The following is a 26,161-nucleotide window of genomic DNA, read 5'->3' as shown; positions in this document are numbered from 1 at the left end:
TGCTTCTTTGGCCACTGTAGATGTAGGATTTTGCATTTAGTCCTCTTAGTGAGGGCGAAATGGTCTTGTATGTGGCCTGGGTAGCAGGTGTGATTCATCAGTAACGTAACAGTGTATTTCTTCGAGCAGACAGGGCATAAGTGATGTAGATACAGTACATATTCAGTCCGCACAGCTGACTCCATCTGTTGGTGCAAGTGCTGCAAAGCCTGTTAGGATATTTGAAGTTAGTGACTGCAATAAAGTGCGAGCAAATGAGTGGGCGCGATGTATTTACAAAGAGAGGGATGTGATACAAAATTTCCTACTACGTTGGCATCCTTGATTTTACTAAATGTTTCAGGATACACATGATCTCCTTCTGCAGTGTGTCTTGGGAAACGTAGTCCAGGAAGAAGCAAGCCTGATGGAAGGAGAAGGTGAAGGTTTGAGGAAAGCAAGCTACAGCTTTCTGTAGGCAAAGCAGTGTCTCAGAACATGAAGTTTAATGTTGAATTGATGCAGAAAGAAACAAAAGGTTTCACTTTCAAATTCCGTTCTTGATAACATTTTGCTCTACAGAAAAAAAAATGTTATCGTTCATGTTGTCACCAAGACGAAAATAAATGATGGCTCTCCTTGTAATGTAGATTTGAAGCCTTAAACCCTTTGCCACCTCTAGCATGGGTGTGAAACTGTGATCTCTTTATTTGTATCAGCTTTGCTGAGAGGCTGAAAGTGCTGACAGCGTGTCCCTAGTCCTTTGCAGACAGAGCAAGATTTTAGAAAGAATAGAACAACTTGGGAGCTTGAGTCATAGTATATTAAAATCAATGTGAGTCTTCAATGGGATTTTGAATAATGTTATTATTCTAGAAGAAATAATTTTCTGGATCCTTTACAAAGGAAGATTTTTTTTTTTTTTTTCCCCGCTGCAGGGGCACAGCAGGGATTAGGAGCTGTGGCAGAGCCCTGGGGAGGTGATCACTGATTTCTCACTGCCACTGAGAGGCCCTTGCTGACTTTCTTGGTGGATGTGATCTTGTATGGCACAGAGACTTCCCCTGAATGAATCCTAGAGAGTGTTCATATAGTGTCTGTCTTCCAGGTGAACATAACTAAGGGACAGTGGCACAGCAGTTTGCAAACATTTTGTAGCAGGCTGCTGTTGTAGGCTCAGCCAACAATTCTGCATTTACCTCTGCTGGTCTGTAAGACTGCCCCTCATATGAAGTGATGAATGTTACCTCCGAAAAGACATTTAAAAAACAACTGAAGAAAGTAGATTGTAAACAGTAGGAGACAATCCCTATACTGTAGGGGAATGGGCTAAGTGACCAGATGATTTTTCTTTCATCTGTAATATCCCTGAGTTTGTATAGTACTATTCAATTCAAGAAATCCCATAGCACATTGCAAGCTAAGCCACGAATTACAGCCGGCTCTAGGGGGGATGGCCGTATCAATCAGTCAGGCTGTACACAACATGTGTACATAATGAGAGGAAGAGAAACATTATTATCATTATTATTATTGAACACATCCGAGAGCTGTATCCCATTATCTTAAGACAGCCAGTATACACAGAGGAGCGAGAAAATGGGCAAGTTACTTAATATTGGTGAATTATGGTTTTGCTTCAGTTTGAACAGGCTAGCTTAAACTAAGATATTAGGAGACAGAGCACTGAATTCTAGTGAACCTGATGAATAATATAATCATTATACTGTATTTAATACATAATTGAATTCTAATGCTATGTTTCAACTTTTTCTTCCTGTTCTGGTAAAGAGCTGAGAAATTGATAACTTTATTCTTTTTGTATAAAGAGAGCAAGTGCAGTTATGGATACATGCTCAAAGAAAAAAATGTTAATATAGTGCTGGGTTTGTGTTTTGTAGCACAGAGTAGTACTAATAATTATGAAGATCCTTATAGTTTGCATATTAACTGTTACAGATTTGAAAGAATAATCATGAACTTTAATTATACAGAGCAGACTATTTCATCTGCATCTTTCCTTTTCTTTCATCAAGTGTGCTTTACGTATACTAACATTAGCATGCAAAGCAATACTTATGGTAGTAAATTTGTGGGCATGCGTAGATTAGGGCAGAGACTTGCAAGCGTTTGATTAATAGGGAGTCTTTAACTTGCAAATAGTCCAATTTCCTATCTTCTATCATGCATCAAATGTTGGGGAAATCTGGTTACCTACTCGTTCAAAACATCTATTTTTGAAGTACTGTTGAAGAAGTAATGTTTTCTTTCATTATCTATGTGTTTCTTTCATTCTCTTAAAAAAAGAAAAGGGATGGTGCTCAACATTATTAGTGATCAGATTTGGAGAGTACCTCGTCTTCACTAAAAAAAAAATGAGAGGAAAAAAACTACTCTTTACTCAGTAAAACAGCATTTACAAATTCAAGGTTTCAATTTGCAATTACTGATGTTTTGAACTGTTTGCTGTTTAGGGTTGCTCCAGATTCGATGCAGGGAATGTTCTGGGTAAAATTCATGTAACTGAATTCCTTTCCACTAGGAATTTGCAGTTCAGAGATGTATGTTCATTTCAGAATCAAAGGAAATAAAGAAAAATAGTTCCAGTCAATCTCCTATTTTTACAATTGATGATATTTGTGCATATTAGATAAGGTTGCAAAATATACGCAGGACAATTCATATAGAGGAATGTCGTTTCAAGTCTAGGCTTTCGAAGAAGGGGACTGGATTGGAGTAAAGGCCCAAAGGAAGGACACAGCAAGCACGAACCCACTGAATTTCATTGCCAGTGGCAGAACAGACACAGCTTTTGATTCCTGGCCCTCCGATGAGTGGTGCCTGAGCATGCCTGAGAGAACATGCACACAGTCCCTGTGGAAATTGCTGACCATAAATCTGTTTAAGCCCTGAAAAATAGTGTTTGGAGTGCATGAGGAGCTGCAGCTAGACTAAGAGAAGAACAAGGGGGAGAAACAGCAAAAAGTAGTGGGGAAAATGCACTTTATGTTACTGCTTCTCTAAGAAGAACCAATATCACTCCCACAAACATTAAGTAATCTCACTGCTTTCTGAAGGGCATTAAGTAAGGCGAGGAAGATTTATATTCTTAAAGTGATTATTGAAAAAATGGTTGAAAGAGTTTATATGGAGAAAAATTAAGTCTGCTGAGTCCTGAAAGAAGTTCGGGAGACCGTTTTACGTGGTTGTATTCTAGTGCATAACGCTACCAGCCAAAGAGAATTTGGTGGGCTTTCGTGAAGGTTCATCATTGGCAAGTGTTTTCTATCACAAAAACAGCTTCAAGATAGCATTTGATACAGAAGAATGTTCTTTATAAAGAGGATTACCAAAAGGGGTTGTAAAGGCTCCAATTTTCAGTCACTGCCACCATTTTTCCTTAGATTCTGTTTAGATGCATATTTTGTGTGTGTCGCTGTAGCAAAAATTAATCAGCACGGTGATATTGCAGGCCAGTGCTGAGCATTTATCCTGAGCAAAGTCTGGCTAACATTGACTTCAGTGTACAGTAGCAGCATGTTTCTGCTGAATGGTGATATGAACCCTCCATCTGCAGATGTCAGCCTCCTAACGATCGTGCTGGTCAGGGCTGAACATATGGCTGCGCAGTGTTTTTCAAAACTTGCTTCTGCTGGCAAGGATTGGCCTCTTCATGCTGTAGGTTTTGTTTACAGTTAGGGAATGGAGGAGGAAAAAAAGGAGAAAAATTGGTGTAAATGATCTGTCTGCAGCAGTGCTTCCTCATAGAAATGTAAGGTTTGCATCTGGCACCTGCTCTTGCCTAGGTTACCCAGGAGAGAAAAATACTGTTGTAAGAGTGAAAAAAACATAGAATTAGGCAAAAGTAATTTAATTGAAGATCAAGCCTACAAATAAGTTGTTATAGAGCCCTATATAAGTCTGCTGAGGTCATTTCATTTTGTAAAATCTGATCTGCACACACAAATGCACACGCATTAACAACTATTATAAAAAAAGCAATATTGTCTGTTTACCAACTAATTTAGTTTGATGTGCACTTTTGAGTGCACAAGCCCTCCCTCGGGTCTGACGTAGGAGTAGAGTTTTATAAATCCATTTTTGGAGCGATAACTTTTGCAACCCTCATAATGAATTTTCCTGAAAATCATTGTTAGATATTTGTTCACGACATTTGCTGGCTACACTGAAGACTTATTGCCAATATCTGACATGACATTTGCTACTTCTGTTTCAGACCTGGTGGGAGCCTAATTCTCCCTACAGTTCCTTGCTTGTGCTCCTAGCTCATCAGGGCTGTAACATCAGTACTGCTAAAACTGTGTGCAGACAGAAATAGGGTGTCATGCACAGCCCTGTGAATTCAGTTTTGCACTAACCTGACAGCTGAGTGAGCAAAGGCCTGTATCCCTGATCAGGTAACGTTACCTGCGCAATCACAGCAAGCCATTTGTAATCCCTGTCCATTAGTCCTTGCAGAAATCTAGAGGCACCTCCAGTAGAGACTGTTAGCTTGTACTCCAGGAAATTCCCACCTCAGAAATATCTCTGTGCTCCCCACCAGCAAGCAGCTTTCTCCCAGTGTGGGCAGTGTACTGGCAATGCAAACAGAGCAACAGCCCCTTTGTGGAGCACGATGTATGCTGGAGGCTCCTGTCCCCTTAGGCACTGGGGCTGGGGACAGCTCTCTTTATTCTGTGCTGTGCCTTGCGAATGAACGTGCTGAATCGGCACCTGGGTTGTACCAGAACCTAGGTTTTGTGTGGGTGATGCAAAGCCGCTAATGTTTTCTCATCCATCCCTACCATAAGCTGCCTGTGCAGCACCAGTGCAGCTGAAAATCTGATCCCCAGTGCCTTTACTGATGTTGCTAATGAGGTTACCAATTAATGGCACCTAATGGTCTGTTGTAGCAGTGGTTTTGGTGATGGAGACAGCTGTCCTCTGGGAGCTGTGCTGAGACCATGAACTCATTTTGTATAAGCAAGTGAACAGCTGTTGCAGAAACATAGATGGGAGAGATTAGGTCACACACTTCATCTCCCTGCCACCCCAGGGTTATTCCTTGCAGTACATAGCAGGTGGAAGCAAGTTTAAGGGACAAAAGCCCTTGCTGGAGTTGAACCCAGAGGTCCAGACACAATAACACTATATCCTATTAGCAGTCTTCTGATCCATCTCATTCCCCTGACTTTTTTGACTATTTTACAAATTAGCCAGGCTTTTAAAGCACTTTATTATTATTATTATTTTGAGTTTTGTCACTAAGCAATGTTGATCTGTGGTGTGGTATCCTCCTGAAACCTGATTACAGTATGTAACTCTTGGCACATATATATCACATTATTTATTAAAAAAGCTCCCCCAGGAACATCCATGTGTCACACAATTGTGAGTATTTGGAATATAATTCAAAAACACACATTTAATTTCAGAGCCAGCACTTTTGGGTAATGAGTTCTCACCATTTAAACTTCACTTCAGTGTTAGGTTACTTTTGGCATACACTAGTTGCATTTCATCAGTCTGAAAAAAGGTGGCATTATAGATCTACATTGCATTCCCCTACTGCTTGAATACCTGTAGCACATTTTAAAATACAATTATGCAATTTTGGAAACATCAAAGGAATGTTAAGAGTTAATATTCAGTTAGTAGCTTTACCATTTATTTTTGCTGAGCTGATGACAATGCCAGAGATTGTAGTCTAGAAAAATAAAAACAAAACATATCAAACAGGACCAATCTAGGACCAAACCCCATTAATTTTAATATCCCCTAAAGTCAAAAAAATATTAGAAGAGAATTAGTTGTTTTATGTGATCCTGGTAAACTTATCTGGGACAAACAATTGTTATAATTTTCACAGAAGTGCTATATAGATGCAAAGAACTGCTTCAAGACAAAAATAAAACTAAATTTTGCATGTATTGCCATTTCTAGTAACTTTTAGAAACAAAGTTTCATGGAAATTAGTATGCAATGTGCTGAACTGTTAGACTGGAGAGCTGAAGTCCCCTGTCTTCAAAATATCCACCAGTAGCAGCTGACCCTTCCAGCTTACCTGTAGGACTGAGAAGGCAGTTACCTTGTTAAGCTTGTAGCTTAGCATTGCTATCTCCTCTGTAAAAGTCTTGAAGTCACTGTTTATAGTTTGGCTGATATGATTATTACATAAAATTTGTGAAGAGCACAAGAACATGAAAAAGTGTTTAAAGAGACTGTCATTTCAGCATTTGTACAACTCACGGTCACTTCTGCTTTGCTGACTTGCTGTCCTTCTGTTTTGGGGCTTTAACCTGATGATATATTTACATTTTTTTTTTAGTACAACTGAAGAGATACAAAAAAATTACCACTCAGAGTAACTTATTTGAACTTTTTTTTGGTGTTGCTTTGTAAGGAGAAATCATATTTTATAGCTATCCTAATAATTACCTCTATGTTCAGTTTTACTTTCAGTCAAAGAATGACAGATTATTGTAAGAGGACAAATTTTCACACACTTTCATCATGTTAGATGGTACAACTGAAGTCTTGGCTGTTTTTTAAGCTTAAAAAGTGCCATTTCTTAGAAATCACACAATTATAGAAAATTCTGTTCCTCATTAGTCCTCTAATGAATCACCAAGAGGGAATAAGTGCATTAAATCTTTGATCATGAATGTGAGCTCAAGCAAAAAGTTCAGATGATATTTGGCTATGTTACACTCCTCCTCTCTTTGGTTATCCTTACTGTCCTAGTTAAGTGTACTACCTCTCAGCTGCTTACAAAACAGCGGGTTTCAAAAGGGCAAGTGAAATCTACTGAATATTTCCCGAACTGTAATGAATATTAAATAAATAAATAAATAAATAAATAAATTCAAAGACAAAACTTAATTAGCTCTAATAGAAAACTAACCCCCTAGGAAACGGACAGCATCCTTCAAAGAACAGGAAATAATACAATCTGGTAAATATTATATATTAAAAAAAAAAAAGAAATAGTTGTCACTTTGCCATTTTAAATATAGACTTCTGGACAAACTATTTGGAAGCAATGTAAGATCAGGAATTCCCTTCTATAAGCTTTTTTAAAATGAAGAATTCATTGGTGAATTATAGCTAAATTCAAATTAATCACAAAAAAATGCAATTTGCTGAGTTAATTTGTTCTCCCGGTGTTAGGAATAACCCAAAGTCCAAACTGCAGTCTTCCTGGAGGTGTTGTATGTGCTCTTCCTTTCCTTCTGTATAGTTCTAGCTTTGGTTTCATTGGAAATTTTCCATACTTTTCACTAAAAATGATGCATATTGGTTTATTGTGCCTATATTAAATATACCAACTCCAGATAGTTCTGTAGACCGAATACAGCATTAAATTGCTTTCTCTGTCAGAAAACAAAGAAAAGCAAAAGAAGCAAGCTGTAATAAGGCTGCATCTAGTGCCGAAGGCATCACCTGTCATTTCAGCAGGCTAAGCAGACAGGAATTTGCTGGATAGGAGGCAGGTAGATGGAGTAACGTGGCAAATACGGCCTCCATGTCAGAATATGTGTTTGTTCAGTTTCTTCCTTTCTTCTGCTCTCCCCAGTCACACCAGGGCAGTGTGTGCCCTGAGTAAGATATGTAAATGTCTTCCTCATCTATTTGGGTAGTGTTCATCACAGTGTGCACGTGTGAAAAATGCTAGTTATATTAACAAAGCTGTGGCTGCGTCTGCACTGGCGTTTTGCTTTGGAAAAGGAACATGCACTTGAAACAGATCTCCTGACCACACTCGCTTGCTGTGCTTTGTTTCACCTCCAGTGCTTTTTCAGTGCATGAACTGGATACTTTCAGTGAAAGAAAACTGGCATTTTTAACACATGGGCACCTACTGGATTTCAACCAGAGGTGGGTGTCCAAAGCCAGGGACCAGACTAAAGCTAGCCTGAAATACACGCAGGATGGAATCAGCTCCTTGGTATCAACTGCTTTGCTTTACAGATCTGCTTCTCTAACTGCTTTGCTTTACAGATCTGCTCCTCTTGTGCTGCTCTGCTTGCTTGTATAGATATCGCTCATGGTGTTTGGTTAGCCTGGATCAACAGACTTAACAAATAGTCAAATGTGGCCTGTCTTGTGACTCATTTTTGTTCAGAATGGTGTGAATGTTTAAAAGTCTAAGAAGAAATAAAAAAATCAAGTGTTAGTGTGCTGAGGCAAAACAACGTCCAGACTTTAGTTAAGAAGTATCTCTTAACTATGAAGAGTAGTCTGCAGCGTAACCTGTGTCTGCTTGTACATCCATAACTCTCCCAAGGCAGAGGAAAAAGAAAAGTTTCTGTCCATCTCCAATATGGAAAGAGCTTTAAATATTTATCTCAGAGACATTAGGCAGGTTATTATCCTGTTCATGCCAAAGGGGCTTCTGAAGATACCTCTGGAGGTACTTTGTCTGTCATGAAATCATTGCCTTTCCCATGTTACTACATTTCAAGGAAATAAAGGTGACAGACCTTCCTTTTGCTGTTTGGCAAGCTGCTTTTCACAATCCATTATCTGTAATTGCTAGAGCTTAATTTAATAGAGCTAATGATTCATATCAAAAAGATGACCTCACCTAAAACTTCTCAGTAGGACAGTCCTTTCAAGTGAGATCTTTTACATTCATTTGGCACTCAGCATTTCCTGTGTTATGGTCTGTTGACAGAGATTTTGCTTTGGTGTTTTCCCATCATCTGGACCAGTCCGAGAGACAAAGGAGTAAGGGACTTCTGCTCAGAATTGATTCGGTCTGTTACTGTTTATTGGGTCTCTTAAGCTTCCCCATCAGGACAGCAGAAGACTTTTTTTTTTCACCTAAAGCTTCCATAAAATTTCTGTTCAGAAGAAAATTGTAAACTTTGTGTCTATTGTTTAGTTTAGTCTCTTGTCTCAAATGATATATTAATTTGCCATTTTTCACTTGATTCTTTTAATTTCTAATATTTATTTCCACTGTGAAGTTTGACTTCATAATGTCACATCCAAGCTTTTAGGCTTATTCTTTGTGGGGTTTATTGCTCTAAAAGTTCCAGATAGAGGATTTGTCAGGTGGAAATAGTGTACATCTGCCTTAATGTAACTTTGATTTTTCTTGTCTCCATCTGCTGGTAGAAGATGAGACTAGCTGTTCAAATGGATCATATAACGAGTAGCAGAAACAATACATTTCAAATAATAAATGCCCCTTTTGCTCTTATAGACACCTTCCATTAGGAACTGGATAGAAATGATCAATTTATTTATTTTTACACCACTTAATAACAGCTAGCAAGTGCTAATATTTTTGATCTATTGTAGATTTATGCTGCATTGACAGGAGAGTTAGATATTCGAATGGATATACTAATAACCTGAGAATTCAAATCAGTGTGCTGATGAAAATAGATTTGTTCGTTTCTATGGGAGCAAGAGACATTCTTAAATGGTCATCACTCTTCTTAAATATTAATATTTTTACAGTTACTGAGCAAGCAGATAAAGGCAGTAACAAATAATGGGATTTTCAGTGTGATCATTTAACTTATTTCTGCAGACAGATATATAAGGATTATGTTATACATAAACTACTGGTTCCTGCTAATGCTTATGATACAAAATTTTTCTGTGTTCCATCCAAAAGGAATGAAATACCTGCATAAAATCATGTCAGGAGTTCATTATGTATAGGCTAACAAGGAGGCTGTGTTATATGCAGAACTTTTTGTAAGGATGTATAGTGCACTCAGGGTACAGTGAAAATGCATATGAAAGACAGAAAAACGTGATACTAGGCAGCAGAGGTGTGATGGCATGGTTGTGCTTTAACTCTTCTGTAATCTAAAGCGGTATGTGTCAGAAAAATGTTACACAAATATTGCAGCATTCAAAGGAGTCTTACATTTGTATGTGATTTACGTAATGTAATTAAATATTTAGCTTGATTGTTATTTCCATCTACCCTTAATGATTTGTAGATGCTTCTGACTTTGATGTTTTTACAAGAGGTTTTTATAGATCTGCACGTTTTTATAGAACCACCAACCAAGCCTTTACTTTTATTTTCCATTTCCTTTTATCATGTGTTTATAGGAAGATTTTTCAAACACTGTAAAGATGCCAATAGTTATATTCATTCATGAAACAAGAGGATGTTTTATGAGACCTATTTCCCCCACAAAATTTCAACATGAGATGGTGCCAGGTATTCTCAAGCAAGAAACTACAAGCACTTTTGTTTTGGTGACTTTAATTTTAAAGGCTTGTGTTAAATCCTCTGCAAAGTAACTGCCCAAATGACGGCCTTTTATTTAATAGATGTTTTTGTAGTTTGCAGTCAGAGTTTTATATATTTGCATCACTGGCAAGCTTTTTTTTCTTCTTTACTCTTGCTAGCCCTGCAGGTTCCACCTCAGTAAAGGAAATTGACTCTCTCCTCAAGCATCATTGTTCAAAGGGATCCTTAGCAGTTTGTGAGAGGTGAACAACTGTCAGTAAAGCTCAGTTCTGTCCAGAAATGTATTCTTTATGTCGATAACTAGAAACAAACGAACAACTTTAATCTCAGAGTGCAAATGCAATTTTTAGGGCTGAAAAGGAAAAGAAACATCTATTTATTTGTATCCTAAGCACATAAGAAGATGAATGAATAAAAATAAAAACAAGGAAAACCTGCAATGCAAAGAGTAAAATAAAGTAACTTTCACTGGCAGATACTGAAAGCATTCTAGCTCTTACAAGGATGAGTTGCATTTTGGCAGTGCCTGCTACACTGATAACCAAAGAGAAATCTTTGGAAACTGACTTAGAATAGGGGCATACCTCTGTGATGGCTAAAACAAATGCGATGACAGTCAACCTAAAAGATTTAAGAGTCTGAGACCAATTTTTGAAGAGAAACATTCAGTGAGGATTCTATCCTTAAGTCATTTTTTAAAGTGGGACTTGGGCTCTTACCATGATGAAAAAAATGCCTTAGAATACCCCAGTGATTTATAAATATCCTTCTTGCGCTCTTAGAGATGTTAGTAGCCAAGTTGCTTTGAACATGGTCTTTGAGCTTCTCTGTCATGGAGTTGTCAAGAAGGGACTCAATTAATATCTGGTCTATCCAAGAGAGGATTTACTCAAACTATCCCTGACAGATACTTGTCTAACCTGGTCTCAAAATTCTCCTGTGACAGAGATCCCACAACCTCCCCAGGCAAACTGTTACTGTACTTGACTATCCGCTTTTATAGTAAGTTTTTCTTAATGTGTAATGTAAATCTCCCTTGCCGTGGTCTAAGCCTATTACTTGTCCTGTCCCTTGTGGACATTTCATAGCCTTTCAGACATCTGAATAGCATTATCATGTATTCCCTCATTCATCTCTTTTTAGACTTAGTTGAGGCTAAAAAAAATGTCCCCTTAGGCACTGTGAAAATTTTACCCAAAGCCAGCTTATAAAGTAGAACTGCTTTGTTAATGCCTTTATCAAATAGCAATTTCAGGATAAAAGTGTAGTGTAATGGCACGTGGTAGGAAAGTAATACAACTGCATCCACTTCAGAGACATTATAGTTTAAATGGAGATTTGGGGTTGTATCATTTGCCCAGCTTTTTCTTTGCTGGGATGTCAGTACTGGGATATCAAAAGTCTTAGTAAATAGCTATCTCATTCTCATTCAAGTTACTCATCTGGTGTATTGCTTCTGCAGTTAAAGCTTAAGTCTCTGCAGACCATTGCATTGTGCCAGATGTACTTCACAGCTTACTTGCAGCAGTTCAGCACCTTTTAAACGCTGTTTTCTGAAACAGGGTCTACCTCATCACCTTATGCAGCACCACGTGGAGTGAAGCCTGACCTACTCATTGCCCAGGCCCAACCAGATATACTTATGGTGAAGTTAGGAGTATAGTTGCTAAGTAATAATTCTGTCTTACCCTGAAGGAGTTTCCACTCAGTGTACATCATTTTTTCCTACCCTCTTTAACTGACAAGATTTTGAAAGTTTTTATTCATTTTCTGGCATTTCAATTAGAAGGCATGACATAAGGTTGTGCAAATTTTATTTCCTTGTATTTTTGAAAGTAGTAGTCATGCTTATTATTTTATTCAGCTGAAAGGAGAACACACAACTTGAAGAACACAGCCACATCATGTCTACCTGCCTTTGGATCTCAGTGTCCAGTGAGGGGACAGATGGGACTACGAAAAAAGAGCACTGCACAGTATGGCCACCAATAGCAGCAAAAAGAGTTTTCTTTTTGAGGTTCTTCTTTGAATGTGTTCTTAATGTTTGTATGTGTCAGTTCTGCTGATGTGGCATCTCAGGTTTTAAATTAATATCGTTGTAATGCATTTCTCTTTAATTAAAAAAGAGAGCTCCCCCGTAGGAAATTTCCTAAAACAAAACTCATTAGTAATAAACAGATTAAATCTTTATCAGTTAATCAACACTATAAACTTCTGAGTGTTCTGAGAGTGGCGAGAGATAACACTGTCGTCATAATAAGAGCGTTTGAAATCATTAGGGATCCTACCGAGCCGTTTGGGTGGTGAGAGAATAATGATTGAGGATGGGTCCCCCTGCAGAGATCATGTGTGAATTTCCCTAAAGGTTAAAACTGCAAAAATCTGTTGCCCCATCTCTAAAGATTTTTTTTTTTTTTTATGTAATACACAACAGCAATGGGTAATACCAAACAAATTCTTACTGATGCTAATACCTGAACATGCCATGATGCCACAGAATTTTCATGCAGATGGTTAATGAAATTTTAGGGACTGCTCATGGGATGGGAGCCTCTCCATGAAGGCTAGGTGATACTGTTGCTTCCTGAGGTCTAAATTCAAAGACTGAGTTGGATTGCAAATGAATTGGCCATTCTCACTTTATTCCTCACAAACTCATTTTGTACTGCGAAACACAGCCTGCTTCATAGCTGCTTGCCCTGGAAAAACAAGATTCCCAATTCTTTCCCCTTCATTAGAATTGAATCCATAGACAGCTGTAAAACAAAAAACCCTCATATGGATGGTCCAAATTGAACTGTGCTGATTAATTTCCAGGCCACTGGGGACTCTTTCTATTTAGAAGTCTTTAGCTACCACGGCACTGTCAGTTATGGAAATCAGTTGGTAGATGTCCTCACTTTTCTGTCACTCATTCCAATCTGACATTTGTGTACAAAAGCACAAATTTTAGAAATATCTCTTTCTTCTCCTCTTATTGTGGTATGTCTTCAGGCAGTATATTTTCAAGCAGGTTTTCTGGGGGTAAATTGTTTATAACAACTTCCTTTGTATTCATAATTACAGTCAGCTCTGTCACCTGTGAATTAAAACCTTTTATTAAATACCTTTATGAAATGCTAGGTACAGATTTACTGGGAGGGGAATAAGAGGATGAAAGAGCTGTTGCATTCTTATTAGCAGCCACATAATGCATTTCTATGCCACGACTGGGACTGCTTCTGCCTTTGAATGTTGTTTGTGCATTTGGAGAAACAAGCATGGATACTTGTATCATTTTTGAAATAATGGAAGATCACTTTCTGTCAAGAAACCAAATGCCCTGCCTTGGCAAAATGGACTGTTTGCAAGGGATAGTGCCATATGATCCTTCTGATCATACAACATTTTTACCTTACTATTTCTGTCATTCACAGACATGTCTGGGTGACCTTCAGATCTCAGAGGAAGGGTCTTTAACTCCTTGCTGAAAGAGGAGAATGTGTCTCATGATTATCACCACTTACTTATTCCTCCTCTCCTCCTTACTTTTTCCTTTCTCTTTTTTTTTCTTTTCAGGATGGAGTAGGTGTAGATGAGAAGCTGTCTTTACGGCGGGTAGCCGTGGTAGAAGATTTCTTTGACATTATCTATTCCATGCATGTTGAAACTGGGCCTAATGGAGAACAAATCAGAAAACATGCTGGACAAAAGAGAACATATAAAGCAGTAAGTAAAAAAAGACAACAACCAACCAACTAAAAGTAAACAACAGTCTCTAAAAGTGTGAATTATTTGGGCTTAGTCACATGGCATACAATTGTGTTTTCTGGTTTTTGCTTTATTTCTTTCTTCCAGCTGGATTAGTACAGCAGCCTTCACCCGCAAGTTTATGTCTGAGATCTTTCAGTAGTGCATAACAACATACAGTTTACAAATAAGGAGGGCCATGCTTCCTGTGCCATAAGGGCCAGATCCATTGGCTTCAGTAGAGATGTTCTTACTGGTACAAGCAGAGATTTTATTCTTTCTATAATGGTTTGACAATTTCTCTAATAGCTCGGTATTAATTCATTGCTATTAATAGGATGTAGTCTGAAAGAAGACTTATAAGGTATTGTCACAACTTTGCTAAATGAGGTGCTGTACTTCAGCATATGAATGAAGTTTCCTTATAGTTTCTTGCTGCTGACTAAGTATTGTTTTTGGCTTAATGGTATGAAAACTTGTAACTTGCTGAAATTGAAAAGGCCAGACAGCTACTAGGTACAATGAGAGGAGTGTTGAGAGGGCAGCTGCCAAATCTGTATACACTGGCTGAGGAGAAAAAAAATATTATTTCTAAGATTTTTAATTGTGTTTTATTGCTTGAACTAAACTGTTTGGCCACTGCCTTAAAATAATGGTAAGTAGCTTTTGTGTTTAGTGGCACAAATATAACACTTTCTTTGCTTGTGGAGAACTGACAAAACATGTACTACACTTTCCCATGGTGCTTGGGATGTATGTGCTTCCTTAGACTCCGATGGCCAAGTTTCCATACACAGTGATGTGATAGTGCCAGGAACACAGAATGGTTGAACCTGGTCCACCTGCCCAGCTGCTGGACCTTTCTGCATGGCCCCAGAGGGATGGAGCTGGCAGGGGACTGTGCATGGGGTCCTAAGGTGATCTGTCACCCTGAATACAGTGTTCTTAACCTTAAAATCAACCTGCAGTCATGCCAACTATTTTTAGAGAAAGGCAACCAAAATATGTGGGCACTCCAGGTTTTTCTACACATATCTCAAATTTTAGCCAGAAGAAATAGCTTTCTTTCCACTACTGTTCCCCGCCACCCCGCAGGTATATAACAATCTTTACTATGTATCTCTGAATCCCTTTACAAATATTTTATTTATAGGCTATTTCAGACAGTTTGTTGTGTGATAAGCTCTTGGCAAGGCTCCTTATAATTTGTTCCCAGCAGTATTGACCTGAAAGTAGATGTATGAAGGAAGACACCAGTCATCTGGGTGTGCTTTGTAAGGCTTGGAGTGATATTTCAGGATGAACAAACACAAACTGTCTAAATTAATTTTCATCTAACACCTCAGCCATTTTTATACTTGGCATTGTGTTTTAGAAAGCATTAGAAAAGTAATATTTTCATTGACCTTTATCTTTCTATTTTGTTTTACTTCAGTAAGCTGTTCAAAGGTATAGATCTCAAACTTTGTAGAATAATATATAAGCATAAAGAATGTTGCCAAGTATAAACAGAGTGCTTCAAGTCATAATCCCACAAATGCATAGGACATGTATAATATTTACTATTACAGATATTTATAAATAATATTTACTACTGTATAACGTATACTAAGTATAATATTTACTGCTATAAGAGTCTCGTGATTCCAGGTCAGATAAGAAATTTGTTTATTGTGAACAGCATGAAAGACAACTAGTGTCATTTCCGTGAGAACAATTTGTGCAGATTCAATAGCCTACACAGTACTTTTCATTTGATGTTAACTTTTATTGTAATTGAGACATGGGTTTACTACATTGCTATGAGCAGATAATCAAGGTGCCCAAATGTAAATTTCTATATCATTACCAAAGTCTGTAATATTTTTGTATTCATTTTATTGCTTATTTGTTTGCTAAGGGCATTGAGTCATATTTCCCAAAGATAGGATTCACACATATAATTTTAAAACATTTCCATAGATTGAAAAAAAGAAGGTAAAATGACTCCAGAATGCCATGTAGTATCTCCTTCTGTGATGATGCTGCAGGAAAGAGGTATTGTCTTGGGCAACTCTCTTACAGAAATTGTACCCTAAGAGCTTTATAAATCAAACTGAAGTACTTTGGCGGGGTTTAATTTTATTAAGTGAATTGGAAACAAGATTAATTTAGTCTTGTTTCTTTACTCACAAGTCAAAAGTGAGTCGTCTGTAAATGTTGACATCTGTAAATGTATATAACATGCATAAGCATTCACCAAGCAGTTTGAGTGAACAATTTTTACAGGAAGGGTTGTTTGCAACTGTATACTACAACTGCTATTTGTTATTCATAATTCCTGGCATGTGATGACGACTGGAATGTTTTATCAGAAAAACAACTGGGAGAAAGCCACCCCACATTTTGTACAAATTGCTAAACTTTTGAAATTCATAAATACTGTCATGGATTTTCAGTACCTGAATATTTCTAAAAAAAATAGATGGCACAGCCCTAAGAGTTGCAACATAGTAATTTCAAGTAATTAATTTGCTTATATATGTATGAATCTCTATTTTCAATTGTGAACCTCCTCCATTCAAAATTTTGAATAGTACTCAAGCATGATTAGAAAGGTAATGAAATTGTCAAAGGTAACTTAATTAACCACTGCATTTATATGGAATAACAAATTTGGAATTTGTAGTGTCTTTTCTCTTTTGATAAACTGTCACCCCAGATGCTGGAGTACTCAAATACATCAGTATTTCTCTCTGAAAACATGTTCAGAACAGCTACAGGCTCAATTACAAATCTGTATTCTATAGTGACTTGTTTATATTAACTGTGTGGAAATGAATGGTGTTTTTGCAACTTATTTCTGTGTGACTTCCTACAGTGGTGCTGCACAGGAAGGTAAATATGTTGTGGTGCTTGGTACCTCTAAAGGAGCAGCATATTGGAAGGGAGCTTTTAAAATTTTCATGGTACAGCGGTGTACCAAACTCAAACTTTAGGATTTCTTGGCACAAATTGGTTATTCAATATTTAAGCATTGGTTATTCAATATTTAAGATTAGAATAAGGTCCCATTTTTTTCTTCTCTGAACACTAACACAAGAGAAGGGAATTGTACATATTCTGTGTGGATGATGTGGTAGAGTAACCTTGAAAATATACGAAAAAGGGTGAGCTTCCCATTTAGCTAGCAGGTTTCATGCTCATTTCAAGTGCTTGACTTGTATACAATATAAAATTGATGGGCTATGTTCCTTGCCAGCATAAGTGTACTTGTAGGTAGACTTACACCAGCAAAAAAGAAGACCTGACTTTGATATGTAAAATGAAATCAAGAGTTGTTATGCTTTTAAATTATATCCAGAGTGTTGCAATATTGACATTCATCAAACGGAAGGAGTACTTAATAAGGCATTTATAATTTTGGTTAGTTCCATGGTTCCCAGGGAAGTTTACAAATAGGAAGGCCTTGACTGGGAGATGATTCCCTCACAAATGCAGGATATGAGACACAAGGCCAGGCCAAGTCTGTGGCTCAGCAGGAGGACAAGTGACTAGGGAGCTGAAAGGAGAGTGGTCTCTGGTCTGAAGAAGGGAAACATCTCTGCCTCCTCCCAGGTCCAGCTCTGAGTACAGTTAGGCCAGACTTCGTGGTCAAGAACTGTTTTTAAGAGTAGATTTTACTTTCCTGTAGTATTCTGAAAACAAACAAACAAACAAACACACAAACACTTTAGATTTTTATGTTATTTAAACAATAAACTATGAAGAGTAAGTTCCTCACCTCCTTAGTGTATTACATCTGGAGAAAGCTTCCATCACTAAGTGAGATGTCTACCTGAGAATAGATAGTGTAAGTCTTGCAGCCACCTTAAACACCTGAAATTCTATGCACTTGAATACTTTTACCTGTGAATCTGATATCTGCCTGTTGAGCCGGCATAGCCACAGTGCAAAGCCTTGAAACATTGCAGCAGTGAACTTGAGTTGTGAATGGGTTGTGAAGTCTGAGCAGGGGAAATGGATCGGTTAATAAAATTCCCAGTCCATGAATGAAAAAAGAGCACTAAGATGATGAGCTGGAAAGGAAGTAGGCATGCAAAACATGTGGGAGATATTGATGTGTCAAGGGAACGTAGCTAGAGGCAAGACTCTGATCAGAAAGGTAGTACATAAATATACAACATCTGAGGAGTAACAGGAGTCTATTAGGTGTGGGGCAATATCTGGGGTCCTGTTCTCCATCCAGCTCTTGCAGTAATGAATATTTTTCTGTCAGCCTAAGAAAAACCTTCAAACTGTGAAACATTACATGACATTTTTCCACTCTCAAACTAAGAATGTGCTTGTGAGTGCCTTCTAAGCACCACACTGAACATGTCTTCTTTGGAGGAAAAAAAATTAAAAAAACACAGGTTGCATTCCCTTCCAGTCCTTCCTTCCCTTGATCAAACAGGGTTAAAGCATGTTTGTGCCCTAGCTGGTCTCCATCCAGAGCAAACGTTATACTTGGGAAACCAGAAGAGTATGAGGTTTGTGCAGGGCCTTAATACACTAAAGTACTTGTATCCACACTATTCCTTTGTGCAAGGTGAAACATTTAAGCCCCGTTCACTTTTTTTCTTCTGACTTGTTCCTGCTTTCTTGCAAAGGGCAATCTTTGAGTGTCCTGGCAAGGAACCAGCTAACAGGTGCTCCCTATTGCCTTCCTCTCAGAAAGATGGCCCTGTTACATGGGGAGGGAGCGGAGCTGTGAAGGAGAAGTTGAGTATGAGAGAGAACAGCATTTTTCACAATATAGCAGGGTAGTGAGCTCTTGATAAAACCCCCAGCAGTAGTATATCTGCTTTCTTACATCAGTCTTCTATTCTGACCTCTTGCTGAGGAAAGGAGAGGACTTTCCTTGTCTGGTTTGCCCTCCTGTCATCAAGAAACCCATTTCTGCCACCTGGTTTGATGGCTGTGGGCCCAGGAGAGATTTTCATCCTCTCTCTCTCTCTCTGTCTCTCTCTCCTCTTTGAATTCTTCTTTGAGTCATCTCCCCTCCCCTCATTACCCTTAATTAAAAAAATATACACGCACACCAAAAATTCTCTCTGTTCTGACACATCGTATCATCCAGACTACACATACATTCTCCATGTTAATGCTTTAGGGGTTAATAGGTTCACTTGTAAAATTTCACTCTCTTTCCTCACACTTGTCTTTCCTACTATGCCATATGTGTCCTAAAAATCTGCCTTTCAGTTTAGTGTTCATTAATTTTCCAAATAAAACTTTTCCAAATAAATGTAGCTCTGAAAGCTACATCATCAGAACATCCTGCAATTAAATCATCTGGACGTTGGGGAGCAAAAAGTCAATTTTGCCCGTTTTCTCTGCCCGCAGTAACACAATGGGAAGGCAATATGGTTCTCATAGACAGGGCATACTTCACTTAGCTCCAGTGTAAAACAGATTACATGATCAGGTACTGGATTACTTCCCTCATAGTAGTTGTGTTCTGCATAGGATCCAATAGATAGCACATAGACCAATTCCAAATTTAGAAGGCCTTTTTTGCTGGGTGAAGTTTTGGAAGGGTTAATATATGTCAAAATATGTTATGTTGTAGACTTCTTATGAACAGTGGAATAAATTCATAAAAGTTTTGACTCTTATGCCACTGATGTCAGCTATGTTTTTATTTTCCTTTGTGTTCAGAGTTAAAACAAAATATACGTACGCCTGCATGGACTGTATTGTTAGGGAATGTTTTGCTTCTTAACCTGTAACTTTTGGGGCTAAACTAAACACTTATTATTTTGGCACTCTTTGCTTAATGCTCCAGATGTCTAGTTTCTTCTTCATATTTTTTCCCTTTACAATATTAACAGCATTCAGCTGTAATAGCTATACCTAGCACACAACACCTAAACATCGACCTGCTAGAATCTGCATATTTTCTGGATTGTCCATGACGTGGGATACATGATAGTGCATTTCTACAAAGGAACAGAAGATATACTAATGTGCAATAAAACCTCCAGTAAGAATAAGGAATTATATAAAGCTACTTCTGAAGCATCACATTTGAAGAAAGCATGTGTATAATTTGTTTTTAAAGCAATTGAAGTCATATTTCCCTCTTTGGATGCACTCTGGGATACTTTATCAATATGGTAAATCGGATGCAATCTGGGATATTATATCAGTATGATAAATCAGCTCTGCTTGTTCTCTGGTTGGTAGAGACACGTGCATGACCAGTTTCCTGTAAATGATACCAAATATATGCCTGTCTGCATCATGATTGTGTGGATGTAAACAATGTAATATCTCCCAATTTAATTCAATTTTCTGTCTTTTTTTTCTCATTTTTTTTTAAGAATTGCAATAATATTATTTATATATAATAATATTATTTTATTGCAGGGCATCATTGAATGAGATGGTCTGGCTATATTTTTTTTTAGTTAGCTAACGGCCTTGAGAAGAGAACTAGGAACAGTACTACTGAAGGCAGTGAGAATATACTGCATCAGTGAGGACTGAGTCATTATTGCTTTCTTTCAGATAGAATGGAGGTTAGAAACATTTTTTTTTTTTTTTCTGATGAAGTCAGACCACTAAGGTATTTCTGTGTAGTTACTTACAAAGTGTCATAGGCCTCCACATTTTGCTCTGAAAAACACGCAAGCCATCTCCATGAACTTCATCAGTCCAACCTTGAGCTCAAGCTGATAAACTCCACTTAGAGGTAAAATACAATATTTTGTATTCAACCTTGTGTTGATTTTGTTAGAGATCTTCTAGTCTACTGCTGGTGCTAGGCCAGCTGGTTCAGAGCACAGCCAGAGCTAGCAAGCTGCTATCTCCATCTCAAAAAGTAGATGTGCCCTTCTTCAATGAGAAAAGCAAATAGGAGTCTGCATTGCTGGGGGGTGTGAGACTTTTTTTTTTAAACTTTCTGCCACTGAAAATTGAAAAGAGATTTTTTAGATATATTCAAGCAGCAAGATTAAGGAAAGTTGTGGGTCATGTCCTCTACATATCTCTTTTAACTTGATACCTATTGTGTTATGCCAATTTACACAAGCTGAAGTCTTGGCCTGTAAGTGATTGATATAAATTACAAAGTAAACACGGGAAGAAGTTGGTGAAAACTGATGTTATTTAGGGAAGGGCATCCTTAAAACTGTGTTGCAGTGGGAGGTTGGAGACACAGGCATCTGCTGTGTGGAAAATTTAGTTATAAAACCCGGTTCCCTTATAGTCAGTGGAGCATACCTATCAAATCTGGGACTTAGCTCACTTGCTTTCCATGGAGGATTTTCATCTTTTCTGAGCAGAAATGGAATTTTGACAGAGATGTTTGATTAGAATAAATGGAGCATTCCTATCAAATGCAGGCAACTAATGAATCCATGGGTAAGCTCCATTAATTTCAATACAGTGTTAAATGTGTTAAATGTTATGAGAGAGAGCTTGCTGCATATACGCACTTAGCAATTTTCTTAATGCTAAGTTCCATCTTATTTTCTGTCATTTCATATTCCATAAAGTCTGAGTAAAACCAATGTTTTCAAACCTGGAAAGGTAAATAGGCATCTGTTCAGTGGTACAAAAAAACAAGTAAAATGATCTGAAATATATTTGGTAGGATCTCCCACTCAAAAGGGATTTCATTTAGTTCCTGCATTTTCAGATAAATTGTTTTGGGCCCAGGGACAAGCTATGCCAGTTCTTCTCACAGAAGAATGTTTGCTTTTACACTAATCCCCTTCTCTCCCCCCCAAATAATATCATGCACCATCACATGTGGTGACCAGCAACAGGACCCGAGGGAACAGCATGGAGCTGGGACAGGGGAGGGTCAGGCTGGGTGTTAGGGAAAGGTTCTGCACCCAGAGGGTGGTCGGGCACTGGGACAGGCTCCCCAGTGCAGTGGTCACAGCACCGAGCCTGATGGAGTTCAAGAAGCGTTTGGACAATGCTCTCAGACACATGGTCTGATCTTGGGGTGGTCCTGTGTGGAGCAAGGAGTTTGACTTAATGATCCTTGTGGGTCCCTTTCTGAATCAGGATATCATATGGTTCTATAATTCTATGAAGATTTCTGTTATATATTTTAAAAAAGAAAACAAACAAACAAACAGGAAAAGGCAATATACAGCCTGAACAACAATTCCATGAACAGGATGGAATAATTCTTATTCTATAGTGCATAATTTCCCATGTATTTCCAGACCAAACTCATGTCACATCAAGAAGCACTAATATAAATTCCACCTATATTCCAAAATACAATGTCACTGATGATTTTGGTCCACAGGGTTTCAGGAAATGTGACTTTCGACACAGGTTAAGTAGGTGACAAACAAGCCAAGAAGAGTGTGAGAGGGATAAAGCAGGTAATTCTCCCTGCTCTTAGCATCCTTGTGAGGAGCACAAGCTATTTGTACAATATTTAATCCCATTTACATCTAGTTAAAGGAAGGTATCTTGTCCTTTCTGTATGCACACTTTCATACACCCCACCTCCATCTTTCTGCACTTCCTACGTAGACTTGGATCAACATAGCCTCTTGATAGGAAATTGAATCCTGCTGCAGGTTTTACAGTAAGGGAATACAAGTGGATATCAGCTGATTCTTCCTTTAATCTCTATTGCTGGGACTTTGTCTTTTTTTTCGGGGAACATCTCTATTGCAAAAGAGTCACTTTGGTTGGGAAAAGAAGGGCTAGAGATTCTTCAAAAAGCTTGCATTGTTCTGTATATATATATATATATATGTCCTGTAAACATGGGAGTGTATAATAGAATCACAAAAAAGCCATGGCTTTGCCTGGCAATGTCTTGAAAACATCCAAGTTTGGAGATTCTTTCACCCATCTGATAAACCTGTATCCTAGCCTGCTAGTGGAAAAGTTTTTCCTGATGTCCTGTCTGAATGTCCCAAGCCACAGTTGGTGGCTGTTGTTGCTGAAGTTGGTGGCTGAAACTCTGAAGGTTTTCTCTCCACAGTTCTTGTAACTCCCCTTCAGGTAGTTGTGGGCTGCAATTAGATCTTTCCCTGCCTCATAACTTACTCTTTGTCACAAAACAAACCCAACCCCCTCAAATCAAGTCCAAGTCAGTTGCTCTGGGCTCCAGCTGCCGTGGTGGCCTGCCACAGGGCCGCCTTCTGCTTCTGAGCCATCTTCTTGAACTGTGGAGGGGCAAACCAGACACAATGTTCCAGCTGCTGCCTTACCAGCACTGAGTAGAGAGGTATAATAACTTTTCTTGATCTGTTGGCCATATGCTTAATGTAGCCAGTATGAAATTTGTTTTATCTGTGATCAGAGTTTGCTGTTGGCTCATTTTCAACTTGGCACCAACCATCAACTCCAAGTCCTTTTCAGCAAGGCAAAAATGTCTATAAAGATATATGCATCCCTAGAGAGAAAGGGGGAAAAATGCAATCTTTCAAAACAGCAATAAGGAAGGACTTCCAAGTCCTTCCTCCTCTCCTTTCTCTTTTTCCAAAAAAAAAAAAAAAATTCCTCTGACCCTCTGACGTGTGAGTATGTGGTTGGAGAGAATGATTATATTGAAAGAAGGAGACAACCAAAATCTATTCTTTCAATGCATCTCCAGGTGATGCACAATCTCTAAAATTGAGTGACTTCCAAATTCTATAACTGTTAATAAAAATAATTTACCTGCCCTGCAATATTAAATCACAAGCTTTCCAAGAATATCTTCACGAACATTCAAATACAAAGTTAGAATAGCAAGGAAACTGTCATCACTGCTAATGCACTGAATCCTGTACCTGTCTACATATTGTCACAATCAAAACAAATACAGCATATAAGCCAAGCCTTTTTTTTTTGTATTGATTATAAGAAAAAGATTGCTTTTCAATGTTTTTTTTTTTTCTAAAAAATAAAACAAAACAAAACAAAAAAACCAGCCCCTCAGCAGGAAGCCAGTTATGTATGAATCTTTTTGTTGAAAGGAATTGAAAAAAACTATAAACGGAAAATGAAGCCCCTATTGATATGAGTGAAATTTTGTTCAGTATCTACTATTAGCCACTAGATGAGAAGTAGGCAGACTGGATAGATGTTTCTTGAAATTCTGTATAGTATGCAGAACACTCTTTCATTGTGCTTCCTGGCATTATATGAAAATATGCCTTATTTGGAAATATAACGATCAGTTCTGTTAAGTCATGTTCAATCATCTTATATAATAACACCTATATTTTGTTATTCATTTCAGATTTCAGAGACCTATGCCTTCCTACCGAGAGAAGCGGTGACACGATTTCTAATGAGCTGCTCAGAGTGCCAGAAAAGAATGCATTTAAACCCAGATGGAGCAGATCATAAAGGTAGTTTTAGTGTCAAATAGTGGGATGTAAAGTAATTTTATTTCTAATACCCATTTATATTTGCCTAGCTTAAGTGAGGGTTCATAAAAATTTGGTAGACTGGAACAGTTCAATAAGTCAGATCATCTCATTTACTTAAGCTGGAAGGTAGTGAATCTTCTGCTTTCGCTTAAGGATGAAGTGTAATGCCATATGCACCCTCGATAGAAAGATGATTTTATCTAGAGGAAATCATTTATTTTGCTAGGGAAATGTTTATATGGAGGCTTAAACATAAGGAATAGATAGACCGCATGTGCTGTAGTCGTTTGGGATAGACGTACTCATCACTTTTCAGGTTTCAAACTTGATTTTCATTTTTCTTCAGGAGATTTCCATCTGCACAGCCTACAAGCAATTGAAAATGCCAAAGTTAGAACTAAATGACATAACTGTCTGACTTTGACTGCAGAGTAGGCTGAAGTAACCTCCACAACTAACATATAATGCATAATAAATGTTTTTATTACAGATAATGGAAAACCTCCAACTTTGGTGACCAGTATGATTGATTACAATATGCCAATTACCATGGCCTATATGAAACACATGAAGCTGCAGCTACTAAATTCACAGCAAGATGAGGTACAAACTGAAACCTTTTAAATTTGTTTTTTGTTGTCTTGTATACTTTGGTGCTTGTCTTTGTGGTAGCCAAGTAACAGAACTGAAGATTGATGTGGATCCCATCTTTATAATTCATTGCTAGAATAGTAACTCTGAAATCAGACCAAGGCCGTGTGCAAGTAATCAGTTTGAGAGAAAATGTCATGACTTAATGCCCTTCCATGGTTGGGGGTAATATGTTGTACCTCTTCAAAGAACCCGAAGGTGCCCTCTTACTGTCTGAACCACTGGAAACGATAAGGGGGGCAGCATGTTTGCCTCAGACTTAGAGCTATGCTCAGCAGTGACTTTCATTGTCCATGTCTAGAGAGCAATACCATCAAGAGCTGAAATGAATGCCACGATGTTCTCAAGGTTAGTAGCCAGGATGCAACACATTACAGTGAGATAGATGGAAACCTTAGCAACATCAGCTGATATCTATAAGGCAAAAAGCTTGATAAATAAGAGTAGGGGTTTCTTTTGAAACTTCAAATAAAAAGACAGTGAACAAAAAAAGGAGGAGACGTAGGCTGAGAATCAAGCTTCTTAGAGAGAACTGGAGTTGAATTGCTTTGAATTCATTTCAAAAATTATTTTTGTGATTTATTTAGATTTTTCTCAGATATTAAGAAGTACTTTGTCAATTGGAGTTATCCAAATTATTTGCAATAAACTAATTTTCCTAGAAATATGTTCATTGACCATTTGAACTGTCAAATACTTAGAAGCCCAGCCATGTGCCAGCCAAAAAGCAGTCCTGCATGCTGTGTCCTTCTGCCTGACTACAAGATTTTTTATTATTATTTTTTTTTTATAAAGAAAACCTCCAAAAACAGCCTTAGCAGCTGGATTATGCCAAAGACCCTGACTGACTCTTGACTTTTGTGGAGTCAGCCAGATTTGGTTTCATAATAAGTAGCTATGGGCTAGTGCTGGAGATATATGAATTATTCAACACCCCATAGAATGAGGATTTTGTCACTGTTGTAGAAATGTCAGGATCCTAGTTTCACTTTTGCCTGATATATTTTTTTTAATATTTATTTATTTTTATTGGGGAGGGTGTGGGGAGAGATCCCCAACTCTGTGTTCTTCACACACGCAAATGCAGCCTAGTATGTGCTGGCCCTTTTTAGAAATCTGACAGCAGGATTTCAAGCAGCAGGAGGTAAGAGGCTTTATCCCTGCACTAGTCTTAGGAGTTAAAGGACTCTCTGGTTTCCCCACTTCCCCTCTT

General features: G+C 38.0%; 1 protein-coding gene across 5 annotated transcripts in view; it reads left to right on the top strand.

Annotated features, from left to right (window-relative positions):
* Nucleotides 1-26,161, top strand: part of NOL4 (nucleolar protein 4) — a 189,963-nt gene that overhangs the window by 18,953 nt on the left and 144,849 nt on the right. For all 5 annotated transcript variants that reach the window (XM_013184980.3, XM_048046575.2, XM_013184979.3 and 2 more), the window contains exons 2-4: nt 13,763-13,912; nt 24,165-24,276; nt 24,788-24,900. In XM_013184980.3, the coding sequence (XP_013040434.2) occupies nt 13,763-13,912; nt 24,165-24,276; nt 24,788-24,900 (375 nt within the window). The remainder of the gene's footprint in view (nt 1-13,762; nt 13,913-24,164; nt 24,277-24,787; nt 24,901-26,161) is intronic.

Source organism: Anser cygnoides, chromosome 2, assembly GCF_040182565.1.
Source record: "Anser cygnoides isolate HZ-2024a breed goose chromosome 2, Taihu_goose_T2T_genome, whole genome shotgun sequence".
Classification (NCBI taxonomy): Eukaryota; Metazoa; Chordata; class Aves; order Anseriformes; family Anatidae; genus Anser; species Anser cygnoides.
This window is presented reverse-complemented; position numbering and strand designations above follow the sequence as displayed.